The 19,579-nt window shown below is 46.4% G+C and overlaps 1 protein-coding gene across 3 annotated transcripts in view; it reads left to right on the top strand.

Moving 5' to 3' along the window:
* Nucleotides 1-2,020: 2,020 nt before the first annotated feature.
* The window catches only part of CACNA1E (calcium voltage-gated channel subunit alpha1 E), a 319,528-nt gene continuing 301,969 nt past the window's right edge, over nt 2,021-19,579 (top strand). For all 3 annotated transcript variants that reach the window (XM_030302660.1, XM_030302659.1, XM_030302658.1), the window contains exon 1: nt 2,021-2,710. In XM_030302660.1, coding sequence (XP_030158520.1) covers nt 2,445-2,710 — 266 coding nt within the window. In that variant the 5' untranslated portion in view covers nt 2,021-2,444. The remainder of the gene's footprint in view (nt 2,711-19,579) is intronic.

The raw sequence follows: 19,579 nt of genomic DNA, 5'->3' as shown, positions 1-19,579 counted from the left end.
TGGGTTTCCAGTACCCAGAGAATTTCCCTTCACACATGTTCTCATATGTTCTCACACAGTAGACCTTGCGTCAGTGCTCATGTGGCCTTGCCCACAGACACATACACATAGGAACACACGTGCCTCTCACTCAGATGTCCCTTCCCTTCCCCTCAGTTAATCTCACACACAGGGACACACTGCCTTTCAGACACATGAAGCTGCATTCACCCAACCTCTTGGCCTTGGTCAGACTCTGTTTCTTTCCTCAGCCATCCGCCCCTTCCTTTTCTCTAACATTGCTCATGTGGGGAGGATTTGGATAGAGTTGTGTGTTGAGGCAGAGATTGGAAAAAAGCAGAGGCAAGTGTGTTCCAGCTACTGGAGACATGGGAGGGGGCGGCTGGTACCTGTGTTCCGTTCAAACCACTGAGTCACCTGTGGACAAGGGCGTGGTTGCTAAACCCTCTTTCTCAGGGCCTTGGAGTCCACCTTTCCCACTTAACGCAGCTCAGATACTAATTGGTTTTTTCTTCATTAACAGGGTGGGTTTGAAGAAGTCAGTGGAGCGGACTTACGAGTAAAAGGGGTGGGTGGGAGGATCTCCTGATAAGACTTTGAGAAGGGTAGTGTTAGCCCCAAACTACCATCGCTGGCCCCAGTATCTGGGCCACTCTTCCAGAAATGGATGCGCAGGGCTCCTCCGGAGCTGAACCCAAGAAGCCGCCCCAGATCGTATTTGCCTAGGGAGGGCAGAAGCTCCCGCGGGGAGCTGGCACCAACAGCAGGGTGCGGAGCCCCCAGTGGTCCCAGCGTGCCTCACGGGGCCTGCGGGTTGCTAAGTGGGGAGACAGGGAGAGGGTGCTGCCTTCTCCGCGGAAATCCCTGGGCAGCGTTCCTTGGAGACTGGGAGGTGTGGAGAAGCAGCGACCGGGCCCTGGAGCGCGGCGCGCACGGCGCAAAGGCTTCGACTACCCGCCTGGGCGGGCACTGCGCGGGGCACAGCACCGGCCGGCGCCTCGGCGGGGACGGAAGGCGCGAGTGCGTGCGCGCGTGCGTGTGCGCCCCCGCCGGGCCTGGGCTCGGCTCTCTTGCGGGGACCGTGCCGCGCCGCCAGCTGCGCCTGCCTCTCTCCTCTGGCGTTACTTGCGGGAGAGGCGACTCTTGCTGGACCTCTGCGGAGGTGGCCCGCTACCTTCTGGCTAAATAAATCTATGAGCCAAACCAACCTCACTTCCCAGGCCCCTGCAGCTGCGGTCGGCCGGGGTCCTTCCGGCTCCATCCCCGCCCCTCCTGTCCTCACCGGCCCCGCCCCCGCCTCTCCAGGCGCTCCAACGCGCGCCTCGCTGCGCCTCTGCGCTCCGCTCGCCCCCCCTCCCGCCCCCTACTCCTCGCCTTCTCCTTTCCTTCCCCACCTCTCCTCTGCTTCCCGGAGTGGGGCTGTCGGTGGCAGAAGACGCCGAGCCGTTCGGCAGGAAGTTCGGTCCTTGGACAACTCCCGTGCCAGGCCACGGCTAGGCTCGCCTGCAACCTGTTCCTCCCTCGCCCAAGTGCTCGCCGCCCGCCCGCTCCCGCCCTCGCCCCGGCGCAGCCGCGGATCGCTGTTGCATGCTGATCCGGGGAGGCGGCGGCGACGGCGGCGGCGGCGAGCGCTCCGGCAGGATGCTGGCACTCGGGCTCCGCTGCTCTCCGGAGGCTGCTCAACTTCTATCCCAAGCGCAGGAGCTTTGAAGTCGTTTGTCCCTCTCCGGTTGGATTGACTTCTTCTTTTGATATTTTGGGCGTTGCGGTTTGCGCAGGAACCTCAGTATCGCTCCCCCCTCCCTCTCTGTCAACCTTTGGATGCGTCTGTGCTGGCAGATTTAAAGACCCAAGTCTTGGCTGTGGAATTTCTTAGATGGACTTGCCGGGGCTGGCGTTATAAAGCATGTCACCATAACCCCGTCCTTGTCTTTTTTTTTTTTTTTTAAGTTCTTTTGTTTTCATTTTTCCCTTCCTCCCCAACCCCCACCCCCAATAAATCACCAAACTGTTACCTAGCGGGCCGGTGCCTGCCTCTCTTCCAGAACTAGGTGGTGCGTCTGCCAGAAGAGGAGCTATGTTTGAAGAGCAGCCTACTCCACCCCTCTCTTCTTCAGTCCCCGAATGCCACCACACACTGGCATTTTGAAAAGAAAAATTGCCTCCAGACACTGAGCACCCCCAAGCCCTCCCCCCGTTTTTGTTTTTTTTTTCCTCCTTGAGGAATGGAGCTTCGCAGAGGTGGCATTTAGATTCAACAGTTCAGAGCAGCGGGGCTGCTGCTGCCGCCGCCTCTCTCAAGAGCTCGCGAGGCTCCCCGGAGGCGGTGGTCCCCGTGCTCGTCTGGATGCGGCTCTGAGTCTCCGTGTCTCTCTGCTTGTTGCTGTGTTCGGGTGTCCGGCCGCGATCACCTTTGTGTGTCTTCTGTCTGTTTAAACTTCAGGATGGCTCGCTTCGGGGAGGCGGTGGTCGGCAGGCCGGGGTCGGGCGATGGAGACTCGGACCAGAGCAGGAACCGGCAAGGAACCCCGGTGCCGGCCTCGGGGCCAGCGGCCGCCTACAAGCAGTCGAAAGCGCAGAGGGCGCGGACTATGGCTTTGTACAACCCCATTCCCGTCCGGCAGAACTGTTTCACCGTCAACAGATCCCTGTTCATCTTCGGAGAAGATAATATTGTCAGGAAATACGCCAAGAAGCTCATCGATTGGCCATATCCTTTCTTGCCCACCATAACTCCCCTCTCTCCCTTTGCATTTCTTCTGGTAAGGGGGGAAGTCTAGCATGGAATTTATCCCCCATCCCCTTCCTGGTGCCAATTTGCCCCTTTGCTGGAGTGCACTCTACTTCGGTGCACCTGAGGGGCAAGCTTGGTGTCTGTAGAGACCAGTGTGGGCACTAGTGCTTTTCAAGGTAAGACTTGGTTTTTGATTTTTCCTATGTGGAAATCTCTGGTGTCCCTGGGTGCATGGTGTTGCTGTGTCTGCCCCTTTCTGGGCTGGGCTTTGTCTGATTTTCAGGCCCCCTCAGGCCCTTCACATAGAATGGATTGCCCCAAATCTCAGGGTTTTCTTTCATACTCACTCCCCTTTCCTCCCTCAAAGACACCCCCTCTGTCTGCATCCCCACCCTCTGGAAAGACACCTGCACTGTCTGCTTGTGGGGAAGTCAAGGCTCCCTGAGGGGATTTATCAGTTCAGAAGCTTCAAGAGTCTGGGCCAAACCCTGTAGACAAATAGACAAATGGACAAATAAAACAGCCATTTGGCTGGGGATTCAGCTAACTCTGGGGACTGAGTTTAAGTTCCACTGAGAGTGGAGTGAATGAATGTGTCAGCAGAGGCAATCTCTAATGATACAGCCCAGACGGCTCAGAGTGGAGTTTTCTTTTCAGCCAAAGAACAGCTCATCGGAGTCCATCCTTTTCTTAGTCCTGGGTTGGGTACTCCTGCCTCTGAATGTTTGACTCAGCTGAGTGCTCTCCTTGTGCCCAAGATTCAGGTTGATCTGCTGAGCTTGAATTCATCAGCTGTGCCCAGAGATGTGCAAGCCATCTGTCTCTCCCTACCTCCAAAGGAACTGCTCTCCACAAAGAGCTGGTGAGGGTGTCTCTGATGGTGGCAGTTTCAGGGTGAACAGGCATAGAAGGAGCTTCTTTGCAGGTTTAATCAAGTGCACCAAATACAGGCTGCTGATTAGGCATCTCACCGCCTTGTTCTTCACTAAGAATTTGGGCACCTGGCAAGGTCTTTAGGAATTGGGGTTGGTGGGGAGGGTGCTTAGTAGGAAGCAAGCCAGTGGCATGGCTTTAAATAGGGGAGTAGGTTTGGAGACATGGGACTTTGATGCTTGTGGAAAGAAATTTCTTGGGAAGGATGTACCTGCAGAGGAGGCCCCTAGTCGTCTTCTCTAGCCTCCTCTCTCCCCACCCCCACCCTCCAGGTGTGCAGCAGTGAGACAGCTGGAGCTGCATTGGGTCTCTAGTATCAGTGAGGCACGTGGCTCGCTTCCTCCAGGGCCTGGGCATCTCCCTACTACCCCCACCCCAGTCTCTGGCCTTCCCCTCCTTCTTCCCTAATTCTCTGCCTCAGCAGCACTGCGATTGGCTGGCGCATGGTGCTTCTAGGCAGCACCCCTCATTAGAAACGAAGGAGCATCTCGAAGCAGATATTCTTCCTGCTGCTGCTCAAATCCTCCCACAACCACCCCTGGCTGGGCTTCCTCTCTCCTCCTCTCTGTGCTCCCCTCCTCCTCCCACCCCCACAGAGTGCTTCGGGGCCATTCCGTGCTGAGTTAAACGTACCTAGGGGTGGGGATACTGGGGAGGAGGAAGGGTCCTGTCCCTGCAGTCCCGCCTGCCCGGTGCGCAGCACAAAGCGGACAGATCTCATTGTGTTGCGTGCTGCGGCAGCAAACACTCCTCTAGTCAGGTTTCTACGGATTCCTCCCGCGGGGCTCCGTTCCCCTGTCCGCCTCTACAGTTCTCTAAAATTCCCCACACTCCAGGTGCTGCTTTACTGTGCCCCTCTCTTAGGGTCGTGTTTACCGAGACGCCCCTCGGTTTCCTGGCGGTAGACAAAGCCGCCCATCCACCCCGCGGGTGGCAAAGGGTGCCAGCAGCCATCGTTGGCACCTAGGACAGCACCACCGAAACTCCCCAGGCGTGCGCGCGGCGGTGGGATCAGCCCGGTTCAGCACCTCGGGCACTTCCGGCTGGGCCCAGACTGGGGGGGGGGGGGGTTGGGAAATGAAGCACGGGGTCCATACTACGCGGTTGGCGCTTTTCACGTTTTCTCTTCCGCTGCAAAGACACCGCCTTTCTGCCAGGCATTGCGAGCGCAAGGTGCGACAGTGGTTTTTACTCCGCCCTTTCCTTGTCTTTGGCCAGGATGGACCAAAGAGAGTCAAAGGAGAGAATGGGGAGTTGATTTCAGCATCGTACTCTGCCTTGGCCCAGAGCCTGGTCCCAGTGGCCTCTTCTATCCCCATAGCTGGAAGTTTCTCAGTGGTTCTTCAGCGTGTAGGCTGTTGTAACAGTGTTCAGAGAACATCTGCTAAGGTGTGTAGAGGAGCCTGGTTGGAAAATTTAAAATACACCATGTTTGCTTTTTTTCCCCCTCCTGGCTGTACAGCGAGACTGTCTAATATATATTCCCTCTGGTGGTGACCGTGTGGAAACATTGCGCTTCTTTGGGTTCTGCGTTTTCTCCAGTACTGCATCTGAGATGCTAGTCTCGCTTTCCTTCCTACCTGGACACCCAGCTTCCTGAAATCGCTCCCTTTTTCTTACTGGGTGGCACTGTGAGCCGTGGTTAACCAGTAAAACTTTGGAGCCAGGCTGACTGCATTCAAATTCCCCGTTCCTTCACCAGCTCTGTGACCTTGAAAAGTTACTTCATTACTTCGTGACTCAGTTTCCTTATCTGTAAAATGAGGGTGCTAATAATGAGTTACTGGGAGAACTAAATGAGGTAGTAAAAGTCCAGTTTGTAGAACATTGCCTAATTACCCAGTAAACACCAGCTGTTATTTTAATGGGGTCCTTCAGAAATTTCAGCATCCCTGAAGAGAGGGGTCTCAGTTCTAAATGAAGCGTGCCTTCTAGATTTTGCTTCTCAAAAAGAGCAAAGAGCCAACAACCAAATCATCTGGGAGCCTGTTCCTGTTAAAAATTCAGGACCTTGAGCCCCACCTCAGATTTACTGAATCAGAATCTGCATTTTAATAAAACCCCCAGGTGGTTAGTACGCACATTAAAGTCTGGGAAGTACTTCTTTACTGTTTGTAAGGGCCAGATCTTTGGAAAAAAGAAAGATTGTTCAGAAAATGTGTTAAGACCTCCTGCTTTGAACTGACATAGGAACATGTAACATGCTTGAGGACTTTGATTATTTGTGCACTGTGTCTCTGAGACTTACACATCTTTTCTGGGCTGCAGAAAGTCACCGTGGGTCTAGGAGGGAAGGAACACTTCTGTGTGCTGTGTTAGCCTCTCTTCATGGTGCCTATTACTCGTCTTTAACAAATTGGCCTGAAAAGATCAGTTAAGTGAAAGGAATTATTTAATTTCTACTTGTAGCATTCTCTGGCTTGCGTGGGTGGGTGGGGTAATCTTTTCCAGTTATTTAATAGGGGAAGTCTAGTTCTTATGGAAAGAAATGCCCACAATAACCCTGATTTGGCATGAAAGATGGTGGTAAGTTACAGCCCACTCTGAATGTGTTTCATTTTTCTTGGAAGCTACATCTGCATAGGGAGATAATTTTATTTTCTTATGGCACTCTTTTCTGCAGTGGAGACCGTAACCTTTTTGAAAATGCTAATCTGATTTAAAACGTGATATTACATTCTATATGATTCTTCCATTTATTTCTTGCTCATCTAATAGATGTAACAAAAGGATTTTCTTTTCCTCACGGAATTGGCTGCTCCGAGCGTCATCCCACATTCACTGCCATATGCTAACCAGCTCTAACCCTTCCATTCCCAGACCCAGTTATTCTGTGGACACATACAATGTCTCCCTCATGGTTTGTGAGATGCCCCACACTTGTTCGTACTTTTTTAGGTCAGAGGATGAGAGGAGGAAATATATCTGACTTGGGGACTCTGTGCCATTGACGGGCAGTGGGAGATTTCCTCCCCACTGATGATGTGGGTCATCTCAGCAGGGGAACACATGTTTCATGCAGAAATGTACAGGACCTAAAGTAGGAAGATCAAATGTGTTTGCAGCCGCTGAGATGTTGAAGCTCGTTATAATGAACTTGTAGATATTCATCCATGATTTCTTGTTGCAGAGAATTTCATTGTGGTCTCAAAAGACTCTGGCTCTGGGTCAGAGGTTATGTGCTTTATTATGGTAAATTTCCCATCGAAAAATGTGCATTTATTTTGGAGGATTTTGGTGAGGATTACTAAAAGCTTTAGTGTCCACATCTCCCATTTTGACATAAACTTTTCTGCTGTTCTGGTTGTCTATAAATATACAGCACCTTGCAGGATAGTAGACTGTAATCTTGGCAAGAATTTCAGGTTTGATGTAACGCTAATGGATCATGAGTCAGAGTGCCTTGATTAGGGCAGAGGGTGGCAGCTAACAAGGACAGAGTCTGTAATTATATCCTATGATCACATAATGCAGAAGGGTTTCGCATCTTCTGTGTACCTGGGCACAGATGCAGACAGTGAAGCAGACAGTGACTGTCACTTGCCCTGCGGCTGCTAGAGAAAGGTCTTCATTTCCTCTGGAAACCAGGCTATGCCTTGTCGTGGGGACCAGTTGCCATTGGGATGCAGCCTGGAAAGCGAGCTGGAGCGAAGGAGTTTGACAGAAATGAAATGACGGGAGGCTGGAGATGAAAATATCTTGGACGCGATAGTTTTGTCTGTTGGCTTGCGTGTCACCATGTCTCCTCTTCCCTCCACTTGCTTTCCCTGTAACAGGCGGGATGCACACTATGAATTAAAGGAGGAGGAGGGAAATAATGAGCACAGGTCTTTTTTATCTTCTGAAAGATTCAGACTTTGGAGTTTATTAGCTCCATCCAGAATTGCTGATCTCTTTTTAGCTGCTGCTGTATAAAATGTAGGGTTCCCCCCCCAATCTCTGCAGCTTCCCCCCTCTTCATAGGAACATCTGGTTTCCTCCTATCTTCATGTTCTTAGTTAAAATAAAACGGAGTCAAGATTCGCTAAGCTGTCAGAACTCCTGCAAACCCTTGACTCCTTGGTTTCCACCAGCAGCCCAGCAGCCTCCCTTTTGTCGTTCGCAAGGCTGCACAGGAAGCTGCGGGTCTCCAAAAGCCCAGCCATGCAAGCCAGCTATCAGAGGCCACTCTATTTCTCACTGACCACACAGACAGGAAAGAGGGAACCTGGACGTGACTGTAATGAATACCCTTTTATTCAAAGAGAGAGACTTTCTCTTTCTGCTGTCTTCTGTCCCTTTTCCATCTTTCTGTATTTCTCCCTCACTCATTTTTAGGTTCAGCCTTTGTGAATAATTCATTATATGTGTGGGTTTTCTCTAGGATTTTCAGAAAAGGAAGGTTATTTGTCTACTTGGATACAAGCAAGGTCTCTTGCCGAGGACCGGCTTCACAGATGGACTTTTTCGTCTACATCCTCTGTTTTTTGCAGTGGGACTAGGACACAAAGAAAGGTAGTGGGGGAGCTGGCTGGGGAGGAGGGTAGAGCTCTTTTTAACATGCTTTTTCTTGCTGCTTTTATAATGACTGCCTCCTACCCAGTCCTGTTACATTTGGGTGCCCCATAAATATGCAGCTACTCCCCTCCTCTATTCAGAGAAATGGTTAACTAGGAGATATTTATGTCCCCCAAGTACTTGTCACTCTGAACGCTCTTGTCATCCCAGGTCTTACGCTAATAAATGCTAAACCATAGAGCTCAGGAGGCTTCTGTAATTGTTTCTTTTCAAATTTGAGTGGGACTTCACATAGGAATTTGGAAGGGTGAGCAGGTACTGAAATTAATGTGTACCACTCCCCATCCGCTCTGTCATCTGCACCGCTATGTGGCTTTTAAAGCAGTCCCTTTTGGGGGTGCCTGGGTGGCTCAGTCCATTGAGCATCTGATTCAGCTCAGGTCATGATGTCACAGTTCATGAGTTCAAGCCCCACATTGGGCTCTGTGCTGACAGATCAGAACCTGGAACCAGCTTCAGATTCTGTGTCTCCCTCTCTGCCCCTCCCCTGCTTGTACTCTGTCTCTCAAAAATAAATAAACATTAAAAAAATCTGAAAAAGGGGTGCCTGGGTGGCTCAGTCGGTTAAGCGTCTGACTTTGGCTCATGTCACGATCTCACAGTTCATGAGTTCGAGCCCCATGCCAGGCTCTGTGCTAATAGCTCAGAGCCTGGTGCCTGCTTCAGATTCTGTGTCTCCCTCTCTCTCTCTCTGCCTCTCCCCCACTCTCTCTCTCTCACTCTCTCTCTCCCCCCCCCCTCAAAAAATAAATAAACATCAAAAAAAAATTTTTTAAGCAGTTCCTGTCGAGGAGGGATAGAAATGCCAGTGACGTGTGGCAACACTTCCCCTCCCAAGCATTCTGGACCTGCACAGAGAGGACTTGTGTATGGGCTCACTAGCTCATTTCCAGCATCACTCTTACTTAAGGGCAGAAAGTACAGCACCGAGTTTTTAGGCTCCTCCAACCTGATGGTCTCTTATGTGTCAGTCCTACTTTCGGGGGATGGCTGTGGTTACTTTTGCTCACTGAATAACCCAGGTATGTTTACTTAATCTTCCATTCCCTGTATCTTTGGCCAGTCTTTGGCTATAAACTCTAATGAGCCCCCCATATCACTGTTTCTGGAAAGCAAGGAGCAGCCAGGAGGTGTGTACTTAAGAAGGAAAAATGGGCCAGATTAAGGAGAATGGCACTGAATGACTAAAACGTGTCAGTTATCCACGATACTTCCCACCCTGCCCCTGGCAGAGCAGTGGGTACTTCTTAGGAGTGCCTTTTTTTTTTAATTGCATGTTGAGTTCCAAATTTGTAGGACTAGGCAGTTCCACTCTTAGTCCTTTAGAATATTAAAAAAAAAAAAAAAAAGGTTCTTTTTTAAAGTGGTAGTTCATCCCTGACGCAGATGGGCAGGGCTTGGGAATGTGACTCCAGGCTAGGCTCCAGCTACAGGCTCCTACGGTCCAGCCAGTGCAGGGCTTCAGGGAGAGGCTGTGCATGGCACCTGTGCCAAGTGTGGTCTTTTTGCCTGTGAGTGGTTGATTTGAATTGCTGTTGCAACTCTGCATAATTTTGAGGCTACATTTTTTTTTTTTTTTTTTTTTTCTGCATTTGTTCATGCTGCATTTGTGGTGCCTGTGTTCTCCCCATCCCTGGAGAATTTGGAAAGCCTGTGTCAGATGTATGCCTTAGCTTTCTAAAGGCTTCTGTCAGTAGAGCCGGGAGTGGGGTGTCTATATAGCTGTCCCCTTTAAAGAAGGGATGAAGAGGATGTGGCTGATTGGTGGGTAACAGATTAGAGGGGAAAGGAAGAAATTCTCTACTCAATGTCAAGAACTGAGGCTTGTAGTAATTAGATTCTGGTGTAATTTCTGTGGCTGAGATGCCAGACACCGTGTGTGCCTTGTGGACCCAGAGAAGAGGCTCTGAAAACCAATGCAGGGAGGGAGATTAGTTTTCATAAGCCTTTCTCAACCTTCAACTTAGTGTAGGTTTGAAGTGTTTCAAACTTTCTGTGCCTCTTTCTCAATTTCCACACCATTGTCTCATGGGGCTGGTCAGAGTCAAAAAGCATGAAATGGATTTTCAACAGTCACTCACCAGCATCCTGGCAATTTCCAGCTGTGTGTTGTTGGGAACTATTTTGCTACTATTCTGTCAGAGACTGTTCCTTCCAGCAGGTGACTTCCATCAGCATCAAGGCTAATTCCTCATCTTGTTTCTTTGTGTTGAAGTCATACATATGCACTGCCCATTTTATCTACGTCACTGGTTCTCTAGCTTAGTGGCACTCAGGATCTACTGAAGGCATCATAAAATACAGATTTCTGGGCCCTATGGCCAGAGTTTCAGATTCACTTATAAGGTGAAGTAGGTCCTGGGAATATGCATTTGTCACAAGTCCCCATTTCACACTGATGCTGCTGACCGTACTTTGAGAACCGCTGTTTGACACGGTTTCATTATCTGCCCTGCATTGCCTTTAGAGAAGGCCAGTTTTATAAATCACTGAGGAGAGTCTTCGTCCCAAATTTCTCTCTCATATTCCAGCCTGAAGCCTTGCTGCTACCTTTAGGTTCAGATAGTGACGCTTCAGGACTGCTCTGTCAAAATACAGATGATCTTGGGAGCAGTGATATAGTAGCTAATACATGGCATTAACACCTTATAAGTGAAGGCAGGCTCTTCTGAGAACTGACACTGGACATTCCCCCTTTAATTTCAGCATCTAATGCAAGACTGGCTCATGTTGAGCATTTGGTAAAATTATGTTGGATGAATTAATTAATTGGTTACTCTTGGTTAACAACAAACATCAATGTGCCCAGTGTTGCAAACATTATGTGCCTAGTGTTGCAGTGACCTGGACCTGTAGGAACAGGTGTGGCCCTAGTGTGGGGAGAGGAGGTTGCTAGGAGGTAGTGAGGGCACAGGATGGCTGGTGTAATTCCCAATTACAATGGGAATTTGGAGGTTGGAAAGACGAACTTCAGCTACCTCACGATCTTGGTATCAACCACTTCAGTTTCCATGTTACCCAATAATGACTGTGAAAAAGCTACACAGTATTTGTTATCTGGCATTTTATTATATAGAGCTCTTTATTAATGGGTACAGAGGTCTGTAGTATAATAACAATTGAGATTTGTTCCAGTGGCCCCCAGGCGCCACAAAATGCCGTAGTGCTTTCTGGATTTTACCAATGAAGCATTCGTTACATTGTGATCAGCTTGGTTTGAATGGTGTGTGCACTTTGTTGTGTTCAGAGATTTTGCAAATTATAATCCATTTTGATTATTTAAAGTAGCTCTTTATCACTTTTTTTGTTAAATTGACCAAAGTATCCTTCTCTAGCTACGCCAGATAACAGAGGAATCCCTGCATTGTTCTAGAAATCAGTCCTTTCAGCTCTATAAATACTCTAGGACCTGGAGATGAATCCTGGTACAATTGTCATATTGTCAGGTGGTGATTAGAACAAAAGTCCTAATTTTTGAAATGGATTGATAGTTCAGCAAGATTTGGATTCACTGGGCAAGTTCTCCAGCTGGTAAACTGGTATTCCATCCGACTGGGTGTGCTTGTTTCTGTAGGCTGTCATTGAAAATGAGCCATCAAGATTTCTGAGAGAGCTTCCAATGGGCATCTCCAGAAGAGGTTGACAGATTCTCTTCTTTCTTCCTACCCCGACTTGACTGAATTATCCAACTTTAGTGCCTTGGGTTATTTCCATGTCCTTTTATACTCATCTCATCTCTTTTCTCCTTGAACAAGGTCAGGGGATGTTTGACTCGAAATTGCTCAGTTGCAGGGTGATGGTCTTTAGATGCTCAGGTTATAGAACCTTAGAGTCAGGAATGACCTGAGTCTTTTTGGACTCAGTTGGATGATTCTGCCAAGTTGCAATTCTCAGTTGCAATTCTGTCAACTGCCAAGTCCCTCAAGTACAGCATTTATTTGCTTTCTGTACTGGGGTCACAACTTTGATTGAAATCTGATTGGTGCTATGCACCCCTCTTTCCTGAAAGAAATACACATACTATTTGCATTCAGTTTCAGGGGGTTCATGGATCACAGCTTAAAAATGCTGAGTATGTTAAAAAATTCCCACATTCTGGGATGTTGGGATGCTGGACCATCAGGAATAGTGACTTCCAAACTATCATCATATTCTTTAGATTCAAGTGTGACAGGAACTCCATGTGAAGGATCTACAGAGATATGTTTGCACTAGTGAATCAGCTGTACTGCCACGGTCAAACGCAAGCATTCTCACCAAAGAGCGTTAAGTCAATACAGGAATCACTGTAATAGTTGGCCACCAAGCTTCTAGTGATGAGATGCTCTTCTGTCACTGAGGTGTAGGACGTTGAAATATTCTTCCTTATAGCTTCCACCTACTTATTTTGTTTCCTGTTTCTATTCTGTAAAGCAATACAAACCCAGTCTACTTCTCATTCACTTAATGGTCCTATGGTGCTGTAGACTACGACTTTCTGTGATAATGGATATGTTTTTATCTGTGCTTCTACAGTAGCAGTAGCCACATGTGGCTCTTGAGCACTTGACGTGTGGCTATTATGTTTGAGTACTAAATTTTCAATTGCATTTAACTTTAATTTAAATTAAATAGCTATCTATGGCTAGTGCTACAGTATATGACAGCAGAGGTAGAGAGAATAGATAGATAATGAGTCAGAAAGCCTAAGTTCCTATCTGGGTTCTGTCATTTGTTTGCTTTGTATCGGGCAAGATTTCCCTACCTTGGTGTGCAGGGCTCTACTCTACACATTGTGGCAATGTGCCTGAACCACCATAATCACCTTCTTTTCAACTGTTCCAGTGGGCTGCTAACGTCTCATGGCACCAGCCTCCCCCAGGCCTCCATGCCTGTGCACTTACTGCTTGCAGTGCCTGAAACGTCTTTCTCCCCCCTTGACTTCCTGGCTTTAAGACTATACTCAGTCACTTCCTACATGAAGCCTTCCTTGATTTCTCTTGGCAGAGTAAGACCAACTCCCTCCTCTGGGCTCCCATATGGCACCCGGTTTATTGCTTTATTGTAACAGTTACCACAAAGCTTTAGTACTGGTTTATTAAAATCCCTGGAAAGAACATTGTTTATTAGTATTTAAATTACTAGAACACAGAGCATTGCTTATTAACATTGACATGTAATACATTTGTTTAAATTAAAATTTTTAGTTGTTTTGTTTTAGAAATGGCATTGTGCTTCTGACTTGATTTGATGTCGCAATCAGCTATAAACCCTGGATCTTTTATATGAATTGATGACAGAGTTAGTTTTCTCTCACTCTCTTCTCAATTTAATTTTTGAGTCTAAATTCAGGACTCCATGTTTATTTCAAGTACATTTTATCTCCTTTTGGTGCAACAGCTCTTCCTGTAGAGATTCTTTGTAAGTGGGGACAGGGAATTAACATTCATTGAGTATCCACCAAATTTGAGACTCTCTGCATTTATACAAAACAGCAATCCAGTGAGAGAAATATTATTTATATTTTAACTATAGAAGATTAAGTCACTTGCCCAAGGTCACCACCAGTGATCTTGAACCCCAGTGGTCTAAGATTTAAGTGATTTCCACTACACATGGTCTTCAGACTCTGCTGTTTAATGAGTGAGCTCTCTACCCGGAGCTCCACATCATCTGCAGACTGGATAAACATATGCTTTATGCTTTCATTCGAGTAACTGATAAGAATATCATTAGAATTGGGGGGCCTCCCTTCTGCTTATGATTAGTGCATTGGTCAGTGCCCATCAACTGTTCAGCTTTTCTCAAATTTCCCGTACTCTTCTTTAGCCAGCTTATATTTCTTTATTTAGTAAGAATTTTGTGCAAGATATTCTTGTCACATGCCTTGCTGAATCAATATATACTTTTATGACTATTTCATGTCTATTTTAGGCTAGGATATAGCATTCTACTTTCTCCAAAGTCCACGCTAAATATTGTTTCCAGAGACTCGCTTAGACACTATTTTATCTCTTTACTAGCAAATAGAAGTGTCAAAGCCTAGCACCTCGGCATTTGAAGGGATTAGACATCATCTAATCCAGTGCCCAGTAAGGTGAAAGCATCACCTTACTATTAGGATATGGCAGTCCCTGCTTGGAAGCATTAGAGTGTCAACATTAAGAACATGGCCTCTGGATTCAAATCTTGGTACCATCTCCACAGCTTCCTAGCTGTGTGCCTTGGGGAAGCTACTCAACCTTGCTGTGCTTCAGATGCCTCAAACACAAAATGGAAATAGGACTTTTAACCTATAAGGTGTATTGTATAGAGTTTTTCAGAAGATCAGGTGGGATAATACATATAAAATGTTAGAACGATGTTTGGCACGTAGCTGTGACTACAGCTTAATCGATAGTCTCTGGTTAACTCTGGGTAAATCGACATTAAACTTAAGTGTTCTTCTAACAATACCATCTCCTTTCTTCTGACTTTTGTCAGGTTTCAACCTGAGCACTGCCATTACCCAACATTTTTGTGACCTCACGGTGGTTTTGCAACGTCTTTGAGCCTCAGTGATTTCAGGTGTGAGGGGGAAATAGCTATCTCTACTTTGTCTACCTTTCAAGGCTGATATGTATGAAAGCCTTTTGTAAACATGATCTGTATTAGTGGCAGCGCTAATGTTGATAGCGCTAACATTTATTGAGTATTTATGAGGTGCCAGATTACTGTGCTAAGTTTGTCCCACAGACTATTACATTGATTCCTCGTGGCAATTCTGTAGAGATACCCATTCTTGTTTTCCACATCCCACAGTTGGGGGATTAAGGTGTGGAGAGGTTAACTCACTTGCCCACTTACACAGCAAGCGAGAGCTGGAAGCCTGGGGCCCGGACCCTCAACAACTGCAGATAGAGGGTCTTTCCATGAGCCTTTTTTTCTTTTCAAAGTTACTGAGTTTACTTTTTCTTTTTTCAGATGAGTTTTTTAAAAACCTACATCAAAGCCTATATTTCTTTGCATGTGTCTCATACCGATTTTATATTGATATTGCCCCTAAGGGCACATTAGGATTTACAGCCAAGAAAAGATATCTTCAGGAGCAATACGATGTGGAATTTTCCCAGCAAGCTTTTTATAAAAGCAGATCAGATATTCAGAACCCTCAGCTTTAAACAAACACAGATTTTGTTTTTGTTTGTACCAAGATGGTAGCCACAGTTTTCAGATAGCTTGATTGATGGCAAGTGGAAGGATCCATCCTAGAATCCAAGCTTGGCCTCTGAGCAGATTTCCTTCTAAGGGGTTGTTGGCCTTCTGGTGAACTACTCCTTATCTGTTTGGGTTTCTGTGTATTCTGGGTCTCCACCTCTGTTCTGTCAGAAGAGGGAGTCAGGATTGGACTCCCTGAACTGTGGAGGAAGCTTCTGAGAGGATTAGAGGGATGTGGGGAGGGGGAACCTCCATGGGTTAGAGCCCTTGGAAATTTGCCTAATGAGCTTGGTGAAGGCATCCAAGTGGGATACCAGAGGACATTTTACCTGAGGGCACTGGATACTGGTGTGGATGTGAATGGAGAAGTAGGATGTACCACTTGGCTTCTGGAAACCAGGTGGAAGATTTAAAAGAAATTGAGGAATATTAAAGAATTTTCTCTTCTTTCTGTTAACTTTGGATTGTATTTGCATGGGAATTTGTATTTATGAAATAACTGAGCCATATGGAGGCACAAGGATGCATGTGTTCTCCTGATCTGTTGATATGAGGAGCAGTTGAAGGGCGTGGGCTTGTCTGGAGGTGGGGTGGGTGGGTAGAAGTGGTAACACAAGGAGGAGGCAGGGCTGGGGAATATGGGCCCATGTAAATTCAGAGATCTGAGCCTTTTGGCAAAATAGCATTCCCTTCTCAAAGAGAGTTATGTATGTATATATTTATTTATTTTTCAGATCACCATCTGCCCCCCCCCCACCCAAGTTCTATGGATAAGGATGTTATATAATCTCTGGGTAACCTCTTTCCCTGGTGATGATTAGAGAGTACCAGATGCCCACCCCTGAATATACAGGCTCTCTAAAGACTGAGCTCATTTCTGCTGCAAATATCAGTAGACAGGCTCAAAAGAGCAAAACAAAGGAATAGATTGTAGGAAATGAGAACTGTCCCAATAGCTATCCACACTTCTACTGTGAAAGAGGCTGGGTTCACAACAATCTTGGACAGTCATAAGAGTTATCATCTCTCCTTTTCTCTTACTTTCATATATTTTTGTCATATAATTTTACTGACATTCCATATGAACCATGATCCAGGCCTAGAGAGTCATCCACTCCTCAGTATGCCTTTAATAAATGCCTATTGTGTGACACTCTAAGTGTGTTTTAGAGACATGTATCATTTAACCTAACCTCATGTGAAGTGGACATTGTTGTTCTCCTATTACTGACGATTAGCACAAGGTCACAGGTAAATGTGATCTGACCAATTCCATTGGCTGCTCTCTTTCCATTGTAGCACACTGCCTCTGGTCAGAGTAGAGACTGGCACTCTTCCCTAACAGCGCATTTTTTCAGGATGACTGTGAACTGCTTACCTGTATCTGTAGCACCCGCTGGTTATGGAAGAGTAAAGGATCACTAGATGGTAGAAGAACAAAGATCTTTTATCCATCATCATGACCATCATTAAACGGATCTGAGACATCTTGTTCTGTGTCATTGGAATGTGAGCTTGGGTTGGAATTGGGGCATTTTGCCGTTTTGTTTTCCCTTTACCAAAAGTTCCATTGCCACACTTCCTTCATTGCAAAGGACCTTTGTTTTGGAAATGCCATTTCTCACTCTCTTCTTAACATTAACATGTGAAGTCCCACTTCTTTTTTCCAGCCCTCAAAGAAGTCTACTCTTTTCTGGGATGCCCATAGTTGTAAGTTACGGTGTGGAGGAGTCAACTTTAATGACTTTTTCTTGAATTTTCATCTTACTGAATGCTTTTGCCTTTGCATATTTTTAAAGAAATGGGAGTTCGGGGGACAGAAAAGACTCTTAGGCTCTAATAGAGAGTGTAGAAAAGGCTTACAATAAATTTATGGAGAAGCAGCTCTGTGCTCACCCCCAGGCCACCATTGCGAACATTCTACCTTTTTATTAACTATCTTTCAGTCAAGTTTTTGGCCAATTCAGCTGTTCTTCTCAGGCCAATGGAGCTCCTGTTCTTGAAAATTTAGAAACATTTCCATTGACTTTGGACACTTTCAAAGTATTCCTAGGTGTGCCAGGATTTCCATTTTGGATGTTATTGTTGGATGTCCTCATTACTAGCTTCATCAAAAATGGCTTCTCTCAGTTGTAACAATAGATACTCCTCCTTTATCCTCTACTCTCCTCCCATCATATTGTCTATTAACACTACAGAATAATAGTGTATTAGAGTAACAGTGACCTAAGAGAAACTTTTAGTGAATGACAATGAACCCAGGGCTCCTGACTCTACATCCAGGGATTCTTTGATCACATTTCCTCTTTTCTTCTCTCAGTACCCTCTCTCTGCTCAGTCATCTTCCTTTTAGCCCTTTCATCCTTTTCTGGGGCTTCTCATCCTTTTATTAGCTAGCAAGTATGTGTTTTGTTGTTCATCTTGGTTTGGGGCATAGAAGGCTGGATATAGGGATTGTGATTGATAAGAAAGGGTTTAATTAAGGAGCAGGAATGGAAAAGAGAAAGTTGAAGAGAGGCCAGTCAGCACTGATCCAACAAGAATAGGAAGCAATGATTCAGAACAATGGTTAATGTTCTCCTTTCCCAGAAATGTTGCTAGAGAGTATCCCTTGTGAGTTGCTGGAGAACTTTGTGAATTGATAGTACTGTACTCAGTAGGCACTGGGCTTCTCCCAAGTGTAAAACCAAGACTGTGTTTCAGCATATGGGAGAATGGATGCTCAGGCAAACACACGTCTCAGAAATGTTTTCTGGACTCTTAAGTGGCCTTAGGAAAGGTAAACCATCCAGACCCTACCTTGAGAAATACACTCTTGAGAACAATTGAGTATTCTGGGGATGGAGTCAGTAAATGCAAATCAAAAGATCCTTTTTCTTTTAGAATCCTCAATTCAAGCCAAGAAACCAGGGAGTTTTATTTGATTGTTCTGATAATAAGTTCCTAAGCTTTTCAGGGTATGGGACTATGAATCCAGAGAGGTTTCTAGTTCTGGCTCTGGAAAAGTCTCCTTCCACCTTGGGTCTCAATATCTACATCTGTAAAATGAATATAATGGAGTAGTAAGTAGAACTCTCAGGCACCTTTCAGTTCTTACCTTTGTGCCCCTGAGAATCTAGTTTCTTAGTTTCTTCAATTGTTATGCCACCTGAGTTGAGGACACCATTACCTTTCATGGCCTCCAGAATCTACAGAAGTGTTCTTTACCCTGGCTGTACATTAGAATCAGCTTGGAAACTTCTAGAAATGCTGATGCCCATATGGCAGCTGAGGCAAATCGGAATTTGTAGAGATAGGATACCTGTATCCTTGATTTTTTCTTTTGTAAATGTTTATTTTTGAGAAAGAGAACATGAGCAGGGAAGGGGCAGGGAGAGGAAGACAGAGGGTCTGAAGCGGGCTCTGCACTGACAGCAGCTAGCCTGATGTGGGGCTCAAACTCATGAACTGTGAGATCATAACCTGAGCTGAAGTCTGACACTCAACTAACTGAACCACCCAGGCACCCCTGGTATCCTTGATTTTTAAAAGCTTCCCAAGTCTGAGGCGCCTGGGTGGCTCAGTCAGTTGAGCGTCTGACTTCTGCTCAGGTCATGATCTCGCAGTTTGTGAGTCTGAGCCCCTCGTCGAGCCCTGTGCTGACAGCTCAGAGCCTGGAGCCTGCTTCAGATTCTGTGTGTGTGTGTGTGTGTGTCTCTCTCTCTGCCCGTCCTTCACTCACGCTCTGTCTGTCTCCCCTTCGGAAATAAATAAACATTAAAAAAAAAATTAAAAGCTTCCCAGGTGATTCTGTATGCAGCCAAGGCTGAGATCTACCAGTCTTCTAGAAGGAGAGATGAGCCTTTTACCTGATGTATTTCTATCTCTTGGGATTGTGCTTTCTTCAGGTGTGTTGTCAGATTCCTCTCTATTCTTTTGTAGGCTGTGGTGAAATAGCAGGAGCCCCTGGGTATCCCAGAATTCAGCATGAGAGAGTGGGGTGATTAATTAATTGTTATGTCTATGGCACTGGCAAACCATTCACCTGTGCTGCTTCTGGCACACATCCAGCTGCACAGGTACCAGCCTTCTGTGATAAGGGTGATTTTCCAAACTTCATGAATGCAGGACTAGCTAATTGGGCAAGTTGAAGCTCATGGACAGAGTGAGTCATCTGACCCAGGAGGCCCTTGAGCAAGT

The sequence above is a fragment of the Lynx canadensis genome, chromosome F1 (genome assembly GCF_007474595.2).
Source record: "Lynx canadensis isolate LIC74 chromosome F1, mLynCan4.pri.v2, whole genome shotgun sequence".
NCBI classification, from domain to species: domain Eukaryota; kingdom Metazoa; phylum Chordata; class Mammalia; order Carnivora; family Felidae; genus Lynx; species Lynx canadensis.
The sequence above is the reverse complement of the archived record's forward strand: the minus strand, read 5'-3'. Positions and strand labels throughout refer to the sequence as shown.